The sequence below is a fragment of the Coturnix japonica genome, chromosome 2 (assembly GCF_001577835.2).
Source record: "Coturnix japonica isolate 7356 chromosome 2, Coturnix japonica 2.1, whole genome shotgun sequence".
NCBI lineage: Eukaryota > Metazoa > Chordata > Aves > Galliformes > Phasianidae > Coturnix > Coturnix japonica.
The window spans coordinates 9,211,216-9,227,302 of NC_029517.1; the positions used below are offsets into that span (position 1 = coordinate 9,211,216).

The 16,087-nt window shown below is 38.2% G+C and overlaps 1 protein-coding gene across 6 annotated transcripts in view; it reads right to left on the reverse strand.

The window, feature by feature from the left end:
• Positions 1 to 1,412: 1,412 nt before the first annotated feature.
• LARP4B (La ribonucleoprotein 4B) overlaps positions 1,413 to 16,087 on the reverse strand; it is a 50,273-nt gene continuing 35,598 nt past the window's right edge. For 3 of the 6 annotated variants that reach the window (XM_032442986.1, XM_032442987.1, XM_015853082.2), the window contains 7 exons: positions 13,905 to 14,011; positions 13,133 to 13,387; positions 12,755 to 12,800; positions 9,759 to 9,923; positions 6,763 to 6,887; positions 6,038 to 6,149; positions 1,413 to 5,317 (listed from right to left, as the gene is read on the reverse strand). In XM_032442986.1, coding sequence (XP_032298877.1) covers positions 5,027 to 5,317; positions 6,038 to 6,149; positions 6,763 to 6,887; positions 9,759 to 9,923; positions 12,755 to 12,800; positions 13,133 to 13,387; positions 13,905 to 14,011 — 1,101 coding nt within the window. In that variant the 3' untranslated portion in view covers positions 1,413 to 5,026. The remainder of the gene's footprint in view (positions 5,318 to 6,037; positions 6,150 to 6,762; positions 6,888 to 9,758; positions 9,924 to 12,754; positions 12,801 to 13,132; positions 13,388 to 13,904; positions 14,012 to 16,087) is intronic. The other 3 variants (XM_015853079.1, XM_032442984.1, XM_032442985.1) reach the window with 2 other exon arrangements.

A 16,087-nucleotide genomic window follows, 5' to 3' on the forward strand; every position in this document is an offset into this window, starting at 1 on the left:
CAGCTTATCTATAAGAACAGCCAGTAAAGCAAACACACGACCTTTTTCTCCTCCTTCCTTCTCCCCACTGTGAAAACAAGGCTCAATAACAACCTCAGAGTAGAGCCACGTTCTCTTAAGGCGAGATAACAGCACACACAACACAGGCAAGTCTGTATAGAACTATTATTGCTGAAAAAACCACCATGATAGTTTAGTCCAACCACCATATGGCTGTGGGACAACAGCTGGGCACATTCCAGGTGGATTTTTCTTGGTTGTTTTTCAGGTGAGCTGATGGAAAGTGAAGGGAGCTGACAAAGGAAGGCCACCACAGGCAGGTAGGCCGCCCTTCCACATCAGCAGCAGGTTATGTTCGTTTAGCATTGCCGTGCATTGGCAGTACCCCACATTCATTAGGTCTACAGAACTGCTCTATGATCAGTGTACATCGATCACTGAACTGTAAGAAAGGAGCACGTTCTTACCTGAAGTTTCTGTGGTGCTCAGTTGTTTAACCAGGTCACCTCAGGGCCCGGCCCTGCTCTGCAGCTCCTTTCAGAAGCAGAGGTCAGGTGGTCACATCACTGCCACCAGCATTTCTGACAAACACCCACGCGTTTTTATGTGTTAAGTAATAGGAAACTGGTTGTCTTCCAACTACTTGTAACCCACACGATGTCCAAATCCCAACGTTCAACTGGCACGCTGCACTTCTCTAACATGGAGAAACAGGAATTGATGTACGCTGGCATTTCTGTTGGGCTGACAGGGAAAAACACGAGCAGCAAGCAGTCAGTGTTGAATGGAAGCTCATACAACATTCAACCTGGAAATAACACTGTGATACTGCCCCAAATGCTCACGCAGTAACTGCTAGAGCTTTCACACTTCCGTTGTTAAACCTGGGCAGGTACAGCTGAATGAAATGCAAATCCGAAGGAGAAAACCTATTATGAGTATTTCCAAAGCAGGAGTGTGCTTTGAGGGAGCTCTTCCTTCCTTAAGGCCCAGCCCAGCCACAACACCAGGATGCTTCCAGATTCAGGCAACCACAGCCCTAACCCAAACTTCACTTAAGAGCAAGTCAGGACCTTATTTAAGATTCCAAAGAAACCACTAACAAGGACAATAACCCTCAGCAAACAGAATATTACCTCAGCTCCTGCTTTCCCCTCTCCTGTTTCAATCCCTCAGGTTAATCACATTCAGCACACACAAATGGGTACTGCTGCCTCTATGCTCATACTCCAGGTGTTCCTGCTGCACCACAGCCTTAGGTGATGATTGCAACAGCTGTGCTGAACAGGCCAACGAGCATTATTTTCCCCCCCCCCCAAAATCAGAGATATTCGAGTTCCAAAAATGGGAGCAAAAGACAAAACCATAATTAAGAACTACTGAAGAAAGGTTTAATTAAAAAAAATCAGGAATTCAACAGTGCCTAAATCTTTATTTTTTCATAACCTACATTTTTTTTTTTTCAAATTAGACAGTTTTACATTTTATGACACAAAAAGGAAACTTAAATTACTGATAGTTTACATGTAAGCTTGATTCCAGTCTTAATGGAAGAAGAACAAAAACAAAAACCCTCAAGAAGGCTTCCATATTACACTTGTATTTCACGAATTGGCAGCTGTTAGGTCTCCTTGGAAATCTTCGATTGTCTGCTGCTATTAGTGTAATAGGTTACAAAGCACATGAAATCCCTTAACTGTTCTAGCCGAAGGAGATACAGAGATAGGTATGCACCATTACAGTCAGCTGTTGCTCGTGATACACTGCACCACACTCCAACAAGGGCCTTTCTGTGACAACTGCTCGAGTCTTTTAAAGGATAATGCGGCAACATAAAACACTGCCACGTGGCAGTGACAAATGTCAGCAGAGGGGGGTCTGGTCTGAAACAAGATTGAACTTTAAAAAGCCGCTTTTGTTGGTTTTATTTTCTTTTAATTGCTGGAAGAGTCTCAGATCCCACTTAACTCGCTTTCAAAATGCACCACCACATAATCCTGCGAGGTAAAATGCTGATTTTCATTACTGTATCCTCGGGCCTTTAAACTCAGCTACTGCTTTTGGGAGGCTTTTCCATTTAAAAGCCACATCTTAACATCTCTGTACACCGTAGCAACAGTCTGCGTGCAACTTCACAACTCTATTCCGAAAACTCCATTCTGTCATTGAGTGGAAAACAGATCTCCAAAGTAAAATGCAGTAGGATAAGTTGTACATGACACAGCTATTTGGCATGTCACTTTCTTCTTCTTCTTCTTTTTTTTTTTTTTTTCTTTAAAAAAAAGCTATAAAAACCACCTCAGAGGAAGATTTAAACTTTCAATGCAACAGATTGTTGCTGGGTAAGCAGTAATTACAGTGTATTGACCTAGCACAAATGGCAGCAGAATACATTAGAACAGCACAACACATCCTGCTGGTCTCAAGAGATTACCCTATGTACCAGTTGAGCACTACGCCTAGCTGTACACAGTCTGTAAGTAACCACTGGTGATTGTTTGCAGCTGGTAAGCCCTTCACTTTCAGCAGACAAACAAAGCAGAACCATACAGCCAGCCTTAACCATACACAAATCTAGCTACCACATTCACTGCCACCGGGGAAAGGATAAGTGCACCAAAATCCAACGACAGAACTAGTTGAGCTGTTTTGGTGATGTTGTCAGTCCTATCTCCCTCCACAGTTACTCACAAAGTGTGCTTTTTAAACAAGGAAAATCCATGGGTTCCAGCGCGCCCTATTTCAACCAATTGTGCAGCATACGACAGGCTGGATTCAACGAGTTACCGACTGATGCTCCTAACAGGAGATTGGTCAGAAGTTACCTCTAGAGTTACTTTACAGTTCTACAAATCATACGCTGAGGAAAGCACTGATATTCTTGAAAGCAGACAAGTAAGCTTCCGTGTATATTTTTCTTAGCAGTCTAAAGTTCTTTTTCCCAATTCAATCTGATTTTTATTAATGACTTAAAATTACAGCTTCGATGCTAAGATTCACTATTTACATTGCAGAACACTTCTGAATTGGTTAAATCGCTTTTTAGAGGGTTCAGAAAACACTCGAGGGCTTTCAAATAAGACTTTCGTTCCATTTCCCTTTTGCAGTGAAGAGGCAGAGTCAGTTCAGCACACCAGAATAAAATAAGGAAAAGAAAAAAAAAAACAAAAAAACCAACAAATTAAAGTAATATTCAAACCACAACATTTAGTTTATCTACATCCAGCTCAACAGCAACATTTATAATATCAATAATTTTTATCAGATTTTTTTCTTTAGGGTACCTTTTTATATGTTCTGATTATTTACAACTGTACAAGCAAAGCACACACTTCCAAGTGCACATATTTAATACAGTATTGACTATTTGCATTTACAGATTTTTTTCAACAATCTGAAAAAGATCAACTGTTTAAGATCTTTAAGGTATATTACAAAAACTGCTGCTAGTTCCTGTACTACAGTATGTTTACCCAGTAAGACCAGTGACAATAGATACATACTGTAACTGAGTAATTTCTGTATTCCACTCACGCTAACCCTCAATGGGGTCAGACCTCATTAACTCTAAGCTGTCTTGTACAAAAGTTAAGGCAAAGTCATTTTCAAGTTTAAATAAAATTCAAGTCTTTAAATATTGGATGGAAATAATTCTTTAAAAAAAATCAGTTGTTTAAATAAACATTTTTGTGGAATAAACTGTACTGTCATAGTCAGCAGGAATGAGTTTAGTCTGAACTTCCTGCAGCTTAAACACTTAAAGAAAAGCTTTAGGCATTTTGAAACAAAAATAATTTATATTCAACTTTATTAGAAACTTGCTAATTTAGTGCATCCTTGTCCTTCAGAAAGCGCATCACTTCTAAAGTAAATAAGTGTGAGAAACCTCATCCCAGAGGTAATTATCAGGGATCTCTTCCTCCGCCACACAAAACAAACACCATTATCTCACATCTTGGACAATTTCAATCCATTTGCCAATGCCTGTAGTTACAGGAAGGCGTCAACACGAAGCTGACTGAGATATGAACTCTTTCAAAGAGCACTTGGGGCAGAATTTAAAAAAAAAGTCTACACAGAGCACAGGGGTAACCAGAACGTACAGCGCTGACTCAGTTAACTCCCTTACAAGCACAGGGAAGCTAAGGTTATCACGAGAAGGCTACAGTGCTTTCTCCTGATAACATCCACTAGTAGGCTTCACCACCATAGAAGCTCACGGACTCGGTTCTTTCTATTCACAATGTGCTTTGTATTTGCAAATTATAACATCAGTTTTATTCTGGAGTGAGGAGATGGTTACTTGCTTGCAGTAAGTCCAAAAAAATAAAGGGAAGTGTTTTAGAAAGACTGCTATGGTGCTCCGTGGAATTCATTCTGTGTGTGCAAAAACATCAAGAAAAAAATATTAGGTTTTAAAATACACTAGAAACAACTACTTGTTTAACCTAGAAGTGCAAGTTCATTTGCTGACCTTTAGTACAGCAGCCCAATAAAAAAAATCAAGGTCACGTACTAATCTGTAGAACATACCTACTTCTTGCACCCTACACACTAGCTGCCGTTATCAGTCTTTTGGACACTTCAGATATGTACTTGCAGACCAGTTTATTAAAAATATTGCAGCAGCACGTTTCTGCTTAACAGTTTAGAAAAAACTCACTATACAGAGCTTGCACTCACACAGCCACAGAGAGGCTTCATAAAAAGTTGATTCTTCTTTTAAAGACAAATATTTTACATCCTGAAAAAAAAAAAAAAAATCACACTAAGCTTCACCTCCAATTAAGCACCAACCTAAATGTAAGGTTTAGAACAACTATCCAGAAATATCCAGAAAAAAAAATAGAATGTTTGTTCAAGAGGGGGAAAAAGTATTTCACAGAAAAATAACTTGCAGGCATTGTTATATGCCTAAGTATCACTGCAAGCTCCTAACCAGCAACTCATTCTCAGGTATCTTAGTGGGAACATGGGTTTAATTTGTGGGAAGCAGACCTCTTTGAATCCCTCCCCGGTGCTAGTTTCACTGAGGAGATTTTGGAGGGGTACTCTGTTCTTTATTTAAGCGTTTGCCAACAGCTGGAGGGGACGATCTGCGTCCTGACTGTCTTCTCTGGTCTTTGGGTTGTCCTGGATGTGACTTCGCAGGAGGAGGTTCTCTGTTTTTCTCTATTGTTTCTGTGGGCTTTTTTTCTTCTTTCCCACATGCTACAGTGTTTGGCTTCTGTTCTTTCTGGGGTTGCAATGTAGGAGGATCTTTAGTTGTTCTCTGGCAAATTTCTGCATAACTAGGTTTTCGCAGTTCCTGTGAAACCAATAGCAAAACAGGACAACAGAGATAAAGCCTCCAGAAGAAAAATCATTTAACTCATGAGAAGTCAAATATTTTGTCATAAACAACCACTGTGCTTAAATATGCAGAATACAATGTTTGAATATGAAGTTTACAGAAGTAGTACAGAAAATAGAATCATAGAATCACAAGGTTGGAAAGGACCTACAGGATCATCTAATCCAACTGTCCTCCCATTACCATAGCTACAACAAACCACTAAACCATATTTGTAGTAGGAGCAAGAGACAAGGTAAATGCGACAAAGTATTCCAGAAAAATGGGGTATTGTGATGGAACAAAAATTCCAATTCAAGTAAACTCTAAAACAATTGAAAGAATGTGAACGCTTTGGTTTAAAAACCAAAATACATACCAGTACTTTTAACTAGAGGTTACTACCAAGTAAGAAGAGCGTTCAGGTAGAACTTCATGGGAAGTCACCTTGAATAATTTTTGCACTGTTAATTGCAGAACTAAAGTAATCATCACAGGCCACTATCATAGACTGATTTATGACACAGCTCTGTTTTAGCAGCGCTTTAGGGTTTATTAACACTTCCGCAATAAATCACGTCAGGTTGTGATTTAAGGATTCTCAGTTCATATGATTTAGCAGCACTGGATAGCAATAGAAACAATATTTTGTTAAAGACACGAAACTGCATCATTAAGAAAAAGTGAAATAATAAGATCACTTACTATGGCAGCCCCATTGACTTGTACCGATTTACATGCAGTACTGAGTGTGGAAGAAGAAAGCCTTTCTGCACTCTGTGTCTCTCTCTGCTGTTTATCCACGACCTTGGATTCCCTGTAAAGCATCCAGCAGGAACAAAGTCAAGTGAACTGAAACTTGAGGACAAATGATCAACCTAAGAAAGGCTCTAGAACTGTATTCGACTATGACTACAACATTAGAGTGTGCCAGCAATTACAGCTGTGACTGGCATTGCTTTTAAAAACATCAAATCATAAACAAGTAGATATTAGCATGGAACTTGACACAACCTGCAATGCGGGATATTCTGATAGCATTTGGCATTCAGTTCCCTTATTCCTGTTACTCAAACATCTGAATACAACTTGCAGTTTTCAAATCAGGTCTTACTGAAAACTTTATTGTATGGACATTGTTACTGCCCACCAGGATGATGCATTTACTCTATGCTTCAAAGCTACCTAAATACAAGGCAGTAAGACATTCCAAGATATTTCTTTAATACTTGTTAAGATTAAAATACAACACTAAACTTTTGTCTGCTGGCTTATGTCTGAATCATTATAATGACACTACTCAGAAATTAAATAAAGAAAACATTTACTTCCCAATAACTGTTTACAGTGTCACTTTTGGCTTTTTGATGACAGAAAATGCAAACGTGACTGAGAGTAGAATAATTAGAGATACACAGTTAAATTCTTACTCAGAAGACTGGGGTGGCGAAGGAGACCTTTCAAACGTCCTGGGCAATGTAGAAGCAGCTGGCAACAGCGGCTCGCGAGGAATTCCTGATGGAATAGTGTTTGTACTTGCATCCACATTAATGTTCTGAAGGAGAAAAAAGGCAATTATAGTACCCAATTAATATGGTTTGCCCGAAGACTAATGCAATTCGCAGACAGTTTACATGTTAAAAATGTAAATTAAAAAAATTAAAGGAAGATCCCAAATTGTCCAATATATTGACTAGATCTAATTTTTTTTCCCCCTTTACAATTATTCAGAAACACAAATCACACTATCACTCTTTCACAAGGAGTCTGCAGCGTATTTCCTTTTGGGACATCTCTGGATGACAAAAATCACTTATTTCATACTGGGAATTATGCACACAATGGTGACAAAGTAGGCTTTGTATCTGTTTACATACTCAGTGTACTTACTACAACAGAAGTCTGCTGGCATTACTCACTAGAAATCGACTTTTGCAAAGCTTTAGCACTAACGTTACCAATCATCCCAATAGCTGGTGCTAAAACCCAAACAATCCTAAGAAAATGAAGTTTTTGCAAACTAGGATGTGACCGAGAAGTCCCTATTCTTACGACTATAAAATAGTCTTCTGACTATTTTCTTATGACTATATCACAATCTGATAACAAGCAGAAGAGGCTTTTTCTGTAGCTCTGAAAAGGTCTTCCTAATGTCAAGTGATATCATCCTTTCAGATAAAGGCCAAAGGGACCCAAGATACACACAACTTCAAATTGTCACAAGGAAGAAAAAAGCAATAAGACTTCTTATAGCTTGAAATATTCCTAACATTTTAACCATTTCAATTGGTTTACACAACACTGGGTTTTGTACTGCTTCTGATCTGATTGATTCTAATACTGGAACTGATGTTAGAAAGAAGAGGTAGCAGTGGTAGGCAGAACACAGGCACAGAAGGAACGAAACCACCATCCACCTCCTCCTAAGGCCAGTCACCACACAAAGGTCACAAAACATCAGTCTCTTTTCCTGCTAGAAAAGAAAATTACATTTGATGATGCTTAAATCAGGCAGCATAGATTACTGCACTGGATCTAAGCCTTGCTTGATCTGAAATCAAAGTAGAACATTAAAAGTTAGATGTTTAGAAATAAAATAACAGGTTCTGTTTGTTTACTTGCTATGATAGTAAGTTCCAAGGCTTGAAAACTGCAGGTTTCTGAGCATTCTGGCTCGAATTCATTGAAACACACAGCTACATGGTTACGTGAGAACAGGTTCAAGTGAAGCAGACACACAAGTGCTGTTTTCAGGCCAAAAAAAAACTCAGCCTCTGATCTGACAGAGCTACAGATCCCCAGTTAGAAAATGTGTGATGATTAACACCCCCTATTCCCCAGAGCTACTAAAAGAGCGCTACAAAGCAAGGATCAGAAAGACAGCAGGTCTGGGTAACTACTGCCGGAAATCATAGCACATAACTTGTCTCAGCTTCTGTACGCAGGTCTTACTGATCTATAACAAGAGTAGAGCTGCATAAATCTACTTCAACATCTATTCACATTACATCATACAACACAAAAATCGCTGAGATTAAGAAGAAAAGTTCCCTGTGTAAATCGGCAAGATTCCAGCATTAGCCGCACTTATAGAGCTCAACTCCTTGGAACCATTTACTGTTATCTTATTCATTATTCATGCCAACAAGGAATGAGTGCAATCCCTCTCTTCCACACAGTGGTACAGACATTAACTCATGCACGGCAAAAAAAGAAACCATGATATGTGATAGTGCATTGTGGTAGTATGAACAGTGTCTGACTGATATTAAGACTGTCTCTAAAAGGGATAGGTGCAAATATATCACATTAAGAACAGTGCAAAGCAAGTACTAGAATCAGAGGAACCACGTGCTTTAAACTGTACTAGTGACAGCAGGTGCTGGCATTATGTTTAAAACCTGAAATATAATAGCTGAAAAGCTGCTTTATAAACAGTACTGTTAAAACATTTACAAATATACAAGTCACAAGAACAGATCACAATCTGGATTACTGACTGACACTAAGTTAAACAGTGCTCTTATCATGGCATTATTTTGCATATTACCCCTAAACACAACCTTAGAATGTTGCTATCTCTTTTCTCATCAAGAGACACAACAATTGTCTGTATGATCTGCTCTGGATGGAGGCTGCCCTCTACTTCCCCTTCCCCTTGCCAACAAATGCCCTCCCAAACAACCTTAGGCACACCAAGAAAAAAAACATCTTTCTTCAGTCTAAGTTAACACTAGAGCTAACAAAACAGACAGTATAAGCTTCCTTAGCCTGCACTGGTCTGTAGCACACAGGGTTGTATCACTCTTGATGGAGAACATACTGACACACACAGGTGGGCATGGTAGAGGCAGTTCTAAGAAGGGAATCTAAGAACAACTACGGAACGTTAATTTTCAGCTGCATTTCGACTACCTCTACAGAGCAATGTTTGGTTGCCAAATCATTCTGGTATATTTTTATCTTACTGAGCAACGTGACAACTCTTGGATACAGCTTGTTTTGATATCAGTTCTTGTTCCAGCTACGATGTCTAGTGCACTAAGATTATGTAGGCAGCTTCTTTATATTTCAGTGGTTAGAAGTTTGTCACTTCAAAATATTTCATACACAATCCATAAGTCTGACTTCTGAACAGGAGGAAAATTTACCATTTATTTTTTCATGTGGGTCTATCAAAAAGGCCATTAGCAACAGTAAAGAGCACATTTCCTGATCTCTGCTATTAACATCTACTTATGTCAGTACACAAACTCCACAACTTCTCTGAAAGAAGACCCCAATATTCTCAGGTAAGAGTGGCACTTCTCACGACTCATGAAACCGCAAATTTCTTCTACATACAGGACACCCAATTTGAAGAAACAAGAGGAACGATATTCTGTTAATTTTGTTTTCCCAATAAAAATGAACACTGGCTACTCACTCTTTCTTTAGTCGTTCCTATTACCACATTGGACAGTCTGTTTTCAAAAAGGTCTTCGGTCTTTAAGTTGCCAGCAGCCCCAGGTAATGGAGGAAAGCTAGATAAACCCAATTCGAAGCTAGGAGATGGAGGTTTTGGGGGTGGTGGAGACTGTGTTTGGCCTCTCTGGAACAGAAATAACATACTGAGATTACCACAATGGATTAGTCAGGAAGGTCATAGGACTCAATGACATTTTGCATTTGATGCAAAGCCCTAAAAAGAGGCCCATCCCACCCCACTTCCCAGGAAAACTACACAGTATCCAGGAATTCATTTTCCATTGGTGCTCTTAAAATATTCTATTATATTTTAAATGGGATGGTCTAGGAGCCTTACAAATTTTAAATGCTTAAGCTTTTGCACTACAGTTAACCCTCCTTCCTGACGCTTCCTTCAAGACAGATGCTATAATGGCACAGGAAAACAGATGTTAGATACCATGATAAAATGAAAATAAAGTCCATTTATGTGCAGTCAGTGCCTTTCTAGAAGAATGACAAGAGTTAAAGAGCATCTTAATCATGTTTAGATACACTAAGAAACAGCAAGATAGCACGCTTTGTCTGTAGTGCAGATAAAGACAATTTTCATCCAATTTCATCAATATGAAAAATGCAAATATAAGCATTAAATTATTTTTGAAACACAATTTTTCTAACTAAATCTAAGAGGAAAAAACAACATCACAGGCAAATACATTATTGGGTTATTTACAGAAGAGTTAAATGAGTATCACAGGCAAAGTCCACTTATGAAGACTACTTGCAAGAAGTTGTAAAACTTACATACATTGAAAAACTAAAATTCCTTTTGTTATGTTCTTTAACTGAAGTTACCCATTGATTCTGCCTATGTCATTTAATCAAAAAGTAACTGTGTCCTGACTGTGCTAAGATCTCTGTTTCAGAACAGTCAATGCAAAGTGATATTTAAGATAATTCCTATGTTGAGATGGAGTTACTGGTACATTGCTAATATGGTCTCAATGTGAGAACAATGCTTCTGAACATAGAATGGGAAAGGTGTCGCATTGCTTTCTTTCTATGAAGAAAGGAGATTAAGGATTTCATTAAGAGCAATAAAGATACAAAACAACCCTCAAGGTCCCGTCTCAAACTGTATTTTATGTCAGTAAAAATGTGAAACATTGAGAAGTAGGGAAAGAATAGAGACAGAGGCAAGAACAATAACAACTCTCATAGATGCTACTGACCGAGCATCCCCCTCACAGCACAGATTTTGAGCATTACAGCAATGAAGGCTATAAACTGCCCAAATAAGGAGTCAGATAATCTGTCAAAAGGTTGTGGGGAGAAACTATGCTTTCCTAGCTCAAATCCTAAGAGGGACAAGCTTTTCCTTTCCAGAACAGCATTTCAAATCACAGCACTTCATTTTCAAAAACAGGACAGAAGTCCTGCAATAGATACTACTTCTAGATACTCCTAAATAGACAGTCCTGAAAAGACATTGTAAGAGAGAAGTAGTCAGGATATATTAATGACTTGAATTAGAAGGACTAGGAAAAAACTTAAATAAAAATTAAGCTGCCATCTGCATAAAAGTCTGAAGCTGAATTAATACAAGTTGAGTAATAATGTCTATGGCCTCAGACACTACAGATTAAATATTAGTTGGCCAAAAGTCTAGAGTGAACACAACCAAACAGGCTGCAGTTAAAGTCTGCTGCTGAGAAAAGGGAACAGGGGATCTCCAAAGAAATCATGAGTTCAGTTTTAAAAGGTGTTTTAACTTTATATTTAGAGTCAGTTGATTACAAAGAGCCTCTCTGTTCACTAGCTGTCCTAGGTAATCCCTTCTCTTTCCACTCATTTATACGTCATTCCTAACCTGTACTGCTTCCTTGTTCTTTAAGACGGAAAAAGGGGAAAGTTGATAGAAAAAGCATCAAGTAGCTCCGAAAACACAGAATAAACAAGTACTGACAACCCCATGTGTAATCTGATCTCACTAGCTTTAACAAGTTTGCCAAGAACCAAAAGGAGCCACTTGCCCCTTTCATACTTTCTAAAGCCCCAGTGTTCCTTTCATCCACATCCCATTAAGCCACACAACAGCAGGAGGCACTAATACATAAATGCAACTGTTCCAGACCTTTGAGAAACAGCTCATGAAGTGATGTTACTTTGCATCTGTTAATAATAAAACAATCCAGTCAGACTTCATGAAGTCGGTAAAACCATGTGTGGCAAAAAAAATGAATTGCCCAGAAGAACTTAAGTCCTACAAAAATTTATTTTTCTTCTACTCACTGCCCAGTCCAGCCTTTCCAGGCATCAAAACTATTTAGATATTCACCTTGAATTTAAGTTCACAAAACTTGTAGCATTTTAAGCATTAGTGGTTCTGAATATCTCTGTGCCAATTATGTAAGGAAACATCAACCTTTCACACTCCATAAACAGCAAAGATGACAATGTGGGTCCTGAAAAAAAACAGCTTTTTGTCCATATTGCACTACATTTAATTCCTCTCCTCTGAGTTTGGATAGGAAAAGCAAGGAGAGGCATTAGATTTAACAAATAGAACTGACCACTAACATAACTAATATTCTAACTATGTGTTATATGACCTGATCTATAAAATATTTCTCATGATCTACATGAATGATAGTCAAATTTCAAGGGTTTCAAACTTCAGGCACTTGGCCCTCTGTGAATGCGCACAGTCATGCTGACAAAATAACAGTAAAGCAGAAGTTATCTGCAATGGCAAAAGAGCAATCTCAATTTTGTCCCTGAATTCCAGAAGTGTGGAAAATCATCTCAGATATCCAACTGCAGAAAATTCACGTGAATTTAATGAGCTGCTATCTTCAGTCACACAGTTTGTGGGCAATAGCTTATCTTATCTGCTATTCCATATAATAACCATGACATTGCCTTGTTACCCTTGTTACTTTAGTTATAGTTGAATACAATCATGAAACTCACTGTGAATTTGTCCTCCCTTTTCTTTCGGTAGCCGTATGAATTTTTCCTAAGGGAAAGAAAATAGTTATCAGAGCATTGCCTTTATGTGAGTAGAACAGAAGCGAAATTAGTTCTAATTATTATTTCACCTTTGTTCTAGAGGAAAAAAAAAACAACTTTGTTTCAGGTAAAGATTTCTAGCAAGCTCATTAATATAAACATACAGATTTCTATGACGTCAGTGGAAGAATACACTGGTTTCAAATAACTGCTGAGTTAAACGTGTATCTCAGTGTCAACTGCACAGAACCCCCCACTTAATTCTATGCTGACAGAAGTCTAACACAGGATCATCTGCAAAAGACTCTTCCAATGAAGACAACTACAGGGCACACTCACCTTCCTCGACCTAAACCAGGAGACGAGTCAACGCTGGTCTGTTCCATCCGCCCAGTTCCTACTTCCCTCTTGGTGTAACTCGTAGTAGCGTTCTGCATCCGTGTCCTGTTTTGTCCCGGCTGCCGCGTCTGTGGACTCCTGACGCCATTGATTAAACGATCAGCAGAAAAGTTGAATATTGTAGGACTGTCTAGAAGCCCAGGTCCCCTTTCTGCACTGGGTATTGTATGTCGTATATGGGACTTGCTAGGATTCCTACAAATTCAAAAGTCATTTCAACATACGTACTATGATAGAGCTTCTGAGGCCTAAGTCCACACACAGAATTCAGAAGAAGCAAAATCTTCAGCCCTCTGTTGTGTATTTCAGTTATAAGAACAACAAATACTCATTTTAACAGGCCTTGTGAACTATTATGTTAGCTTTTCCATTGTACTTTCAACTATGGTGTAACTAAAAACTACTTCAAACTGAAAATACCAAATCAATAGTCCCGCTGGTCACTTGCCATTGTTCAGAACTATTTTATCTGAGTATGTTAAATTGTGGAGCAGACAAGTTCCCAGCTTTCAGAAGGTCTATCTTCATCTAGAAACAGCATCCTCACTAACAATAGCAAAACCATCTGGCTTTTGGCATCACTTAACCTTGCATCAAGTTCACTTTTACAAGTATTTTCAAATTAGCTGGTGTTTCTAAAATGAGCAGATTAAAACCTCACATGCCAGGTAACTGAGTAGTATGTGTAGCAATAAAAGATAGCTGTACTTGCCTGTTCCTGGGAGGGTACTGTCTGAGTGTAGTCAGTGGAGAAGCAGCAGGCTTGAAGGTCGGAGATGTGAATCCATTGATAAATCCAGTATTTGGAAATGGTGTTACCTTAATAAATAAATAAATAAAACGCAAGCTCATAATCAAAGTAAACTGAGTATTTTCTCTTAAACTTTTATTTTATACCCTTTTATGCGGACAAGTATTTAATAGAATGCTTCCAACAGTAATAGAGCATTTTCCCAGCGTCCCGTAACTAAATGTTTCATTTGAGAATACTGACCCTACATTGAAAAACACTGAGCTAAAACTCTCAGCTGTAAGTAATGCTCCTATCTCACACTACACTGTGAAACACATCTGTTCTCTAATATGCATCTGTATTTCTTAATTATATGCAAAATATCCTTAATATGAACCTTCTCCATCTGTTGTCATCTTCCACATGACACCTATATAAAGCCAAGAGAGCAAGTATATGTTACGTGCACCTGATCATCTTTGCTTTGCAGCACTTCACATGTGATTTACTGTCTTGTTCTCTGAAGAAAAAAGCATTACTAAAGATTTGTTGGGTGGTGGGTATGTGCCAAGGTCCAATACTGACGAGATACCTCAGTATGAAGCACGTTCATAGTAACTTCCCCAATCTCACTAGCACGCTCTTCTTTTGTTTCATGTCTAAATGAAACATACTCAAACATTACTATGAATAACAGCAATTGCTTACCATTGTCTTCTCTCCACATAAATAAAATGCAGAACAGTAAGACAACATTTTCAATTAATTTTTACATCATGCTCTGGAATAAACTTCAATATAGTACCTTCCAAACATAATTAAACGATGACAGGGACTACACCTAAAACAGAGCTCAGTTTCCTACAAATGGGTCCTGAAGCTACTTCAACCTGTCTTGAATCAGTTGGAACAAACCATTAATCAATAAAACAAAAATCAAACACAAGAGCTTCCATCCCAAACTACTGTTTGCCTAACCTAGTACGTCTGACAGCAAACACAACCTTACATTGCAAAAATAGACACTCTGAAGATTAATGAAAGAATAAAGTTTTATGAAAGCATTAGTTTGAAGTGGTTTCTCCTTTGATATTTACAAATTGAGCACTGTAAAATTCACATGAAGTGAGCAAACAGCTACTGAAAGAGAATGGTGATAAAGGACATAGAAAAGGAAAATAACTCATTTAACTCAAGTGACATTAAGCAGTAGACATCCTTTCCTTCTTTAGATGGACGAATGATCTCTTTGTGGAGAGAAAAATGTTCATTTTCCAACAATACCAAAAACGATAATTTACACACACACAAAAAACACTCAGTTCCTCAAACATACACCTATTTTTACAAGTAGCACAATGCAGCTTTTTCTTCAAATGCCATTAGGTACTTTATGAAGTAGTTTATGAAGTAGTACATAATTTTCCAGTTTGGAAGTCATGTTGCCACACTCTAGTTTGAGAATTAAAACTATTTCCACAAATACAGAGCACTGAACCTCAAATTAGAGTTGAGGAAGTACTGTCATGGCATTTATGATGAAGCAGAAGTGGATGGAAACTTACGGTACACATGTACACAAGTCTATATGCAAACTGTGATCCTATCTCATGTAAATTATTGCAAGTGTCATGTTTCTTCTTAGTCCCTATTCTCCTCACAAGTAATTTATTCCCAAATATAGATCTTTCTATTGGTGTAAAATCACCACAAAGGTTCAAGAGAGATCACACTACATCTATGTATGCAAAATGTAGCCAAATGCCAAAAAGAAATGCATCCAACTAATGACAATATGCTGAAAGAGCAGTCAAGACAATGCTCTATCAGTTAGTTCTCTGTTTTTACTAAGAAAGATAAGAGATCTTCAGTACTAGCAAACCTTTGGTCTTCCCCCAGAAGCCAAGACTAGTAAGCTTATAGGGGTACAAAAAGTTCCAGGATGACATAAGACAGATACACACAGTGTTGTGCTTGAACCTGTGGTCAGTTAATCTACATCTTCTACACCAGTGCCATCTGATTATTCCAGTATCTCACAGTGAAACTGTATAGTAGCCAATTGTAGCATTTCTAGGCAAAGAACTGCATTCATTTTAGTTTCTGCTTAATAAGGTGGCTGTCTCTTGGAAAAAACAGAGTTCACTGCACTACTTTGTCTC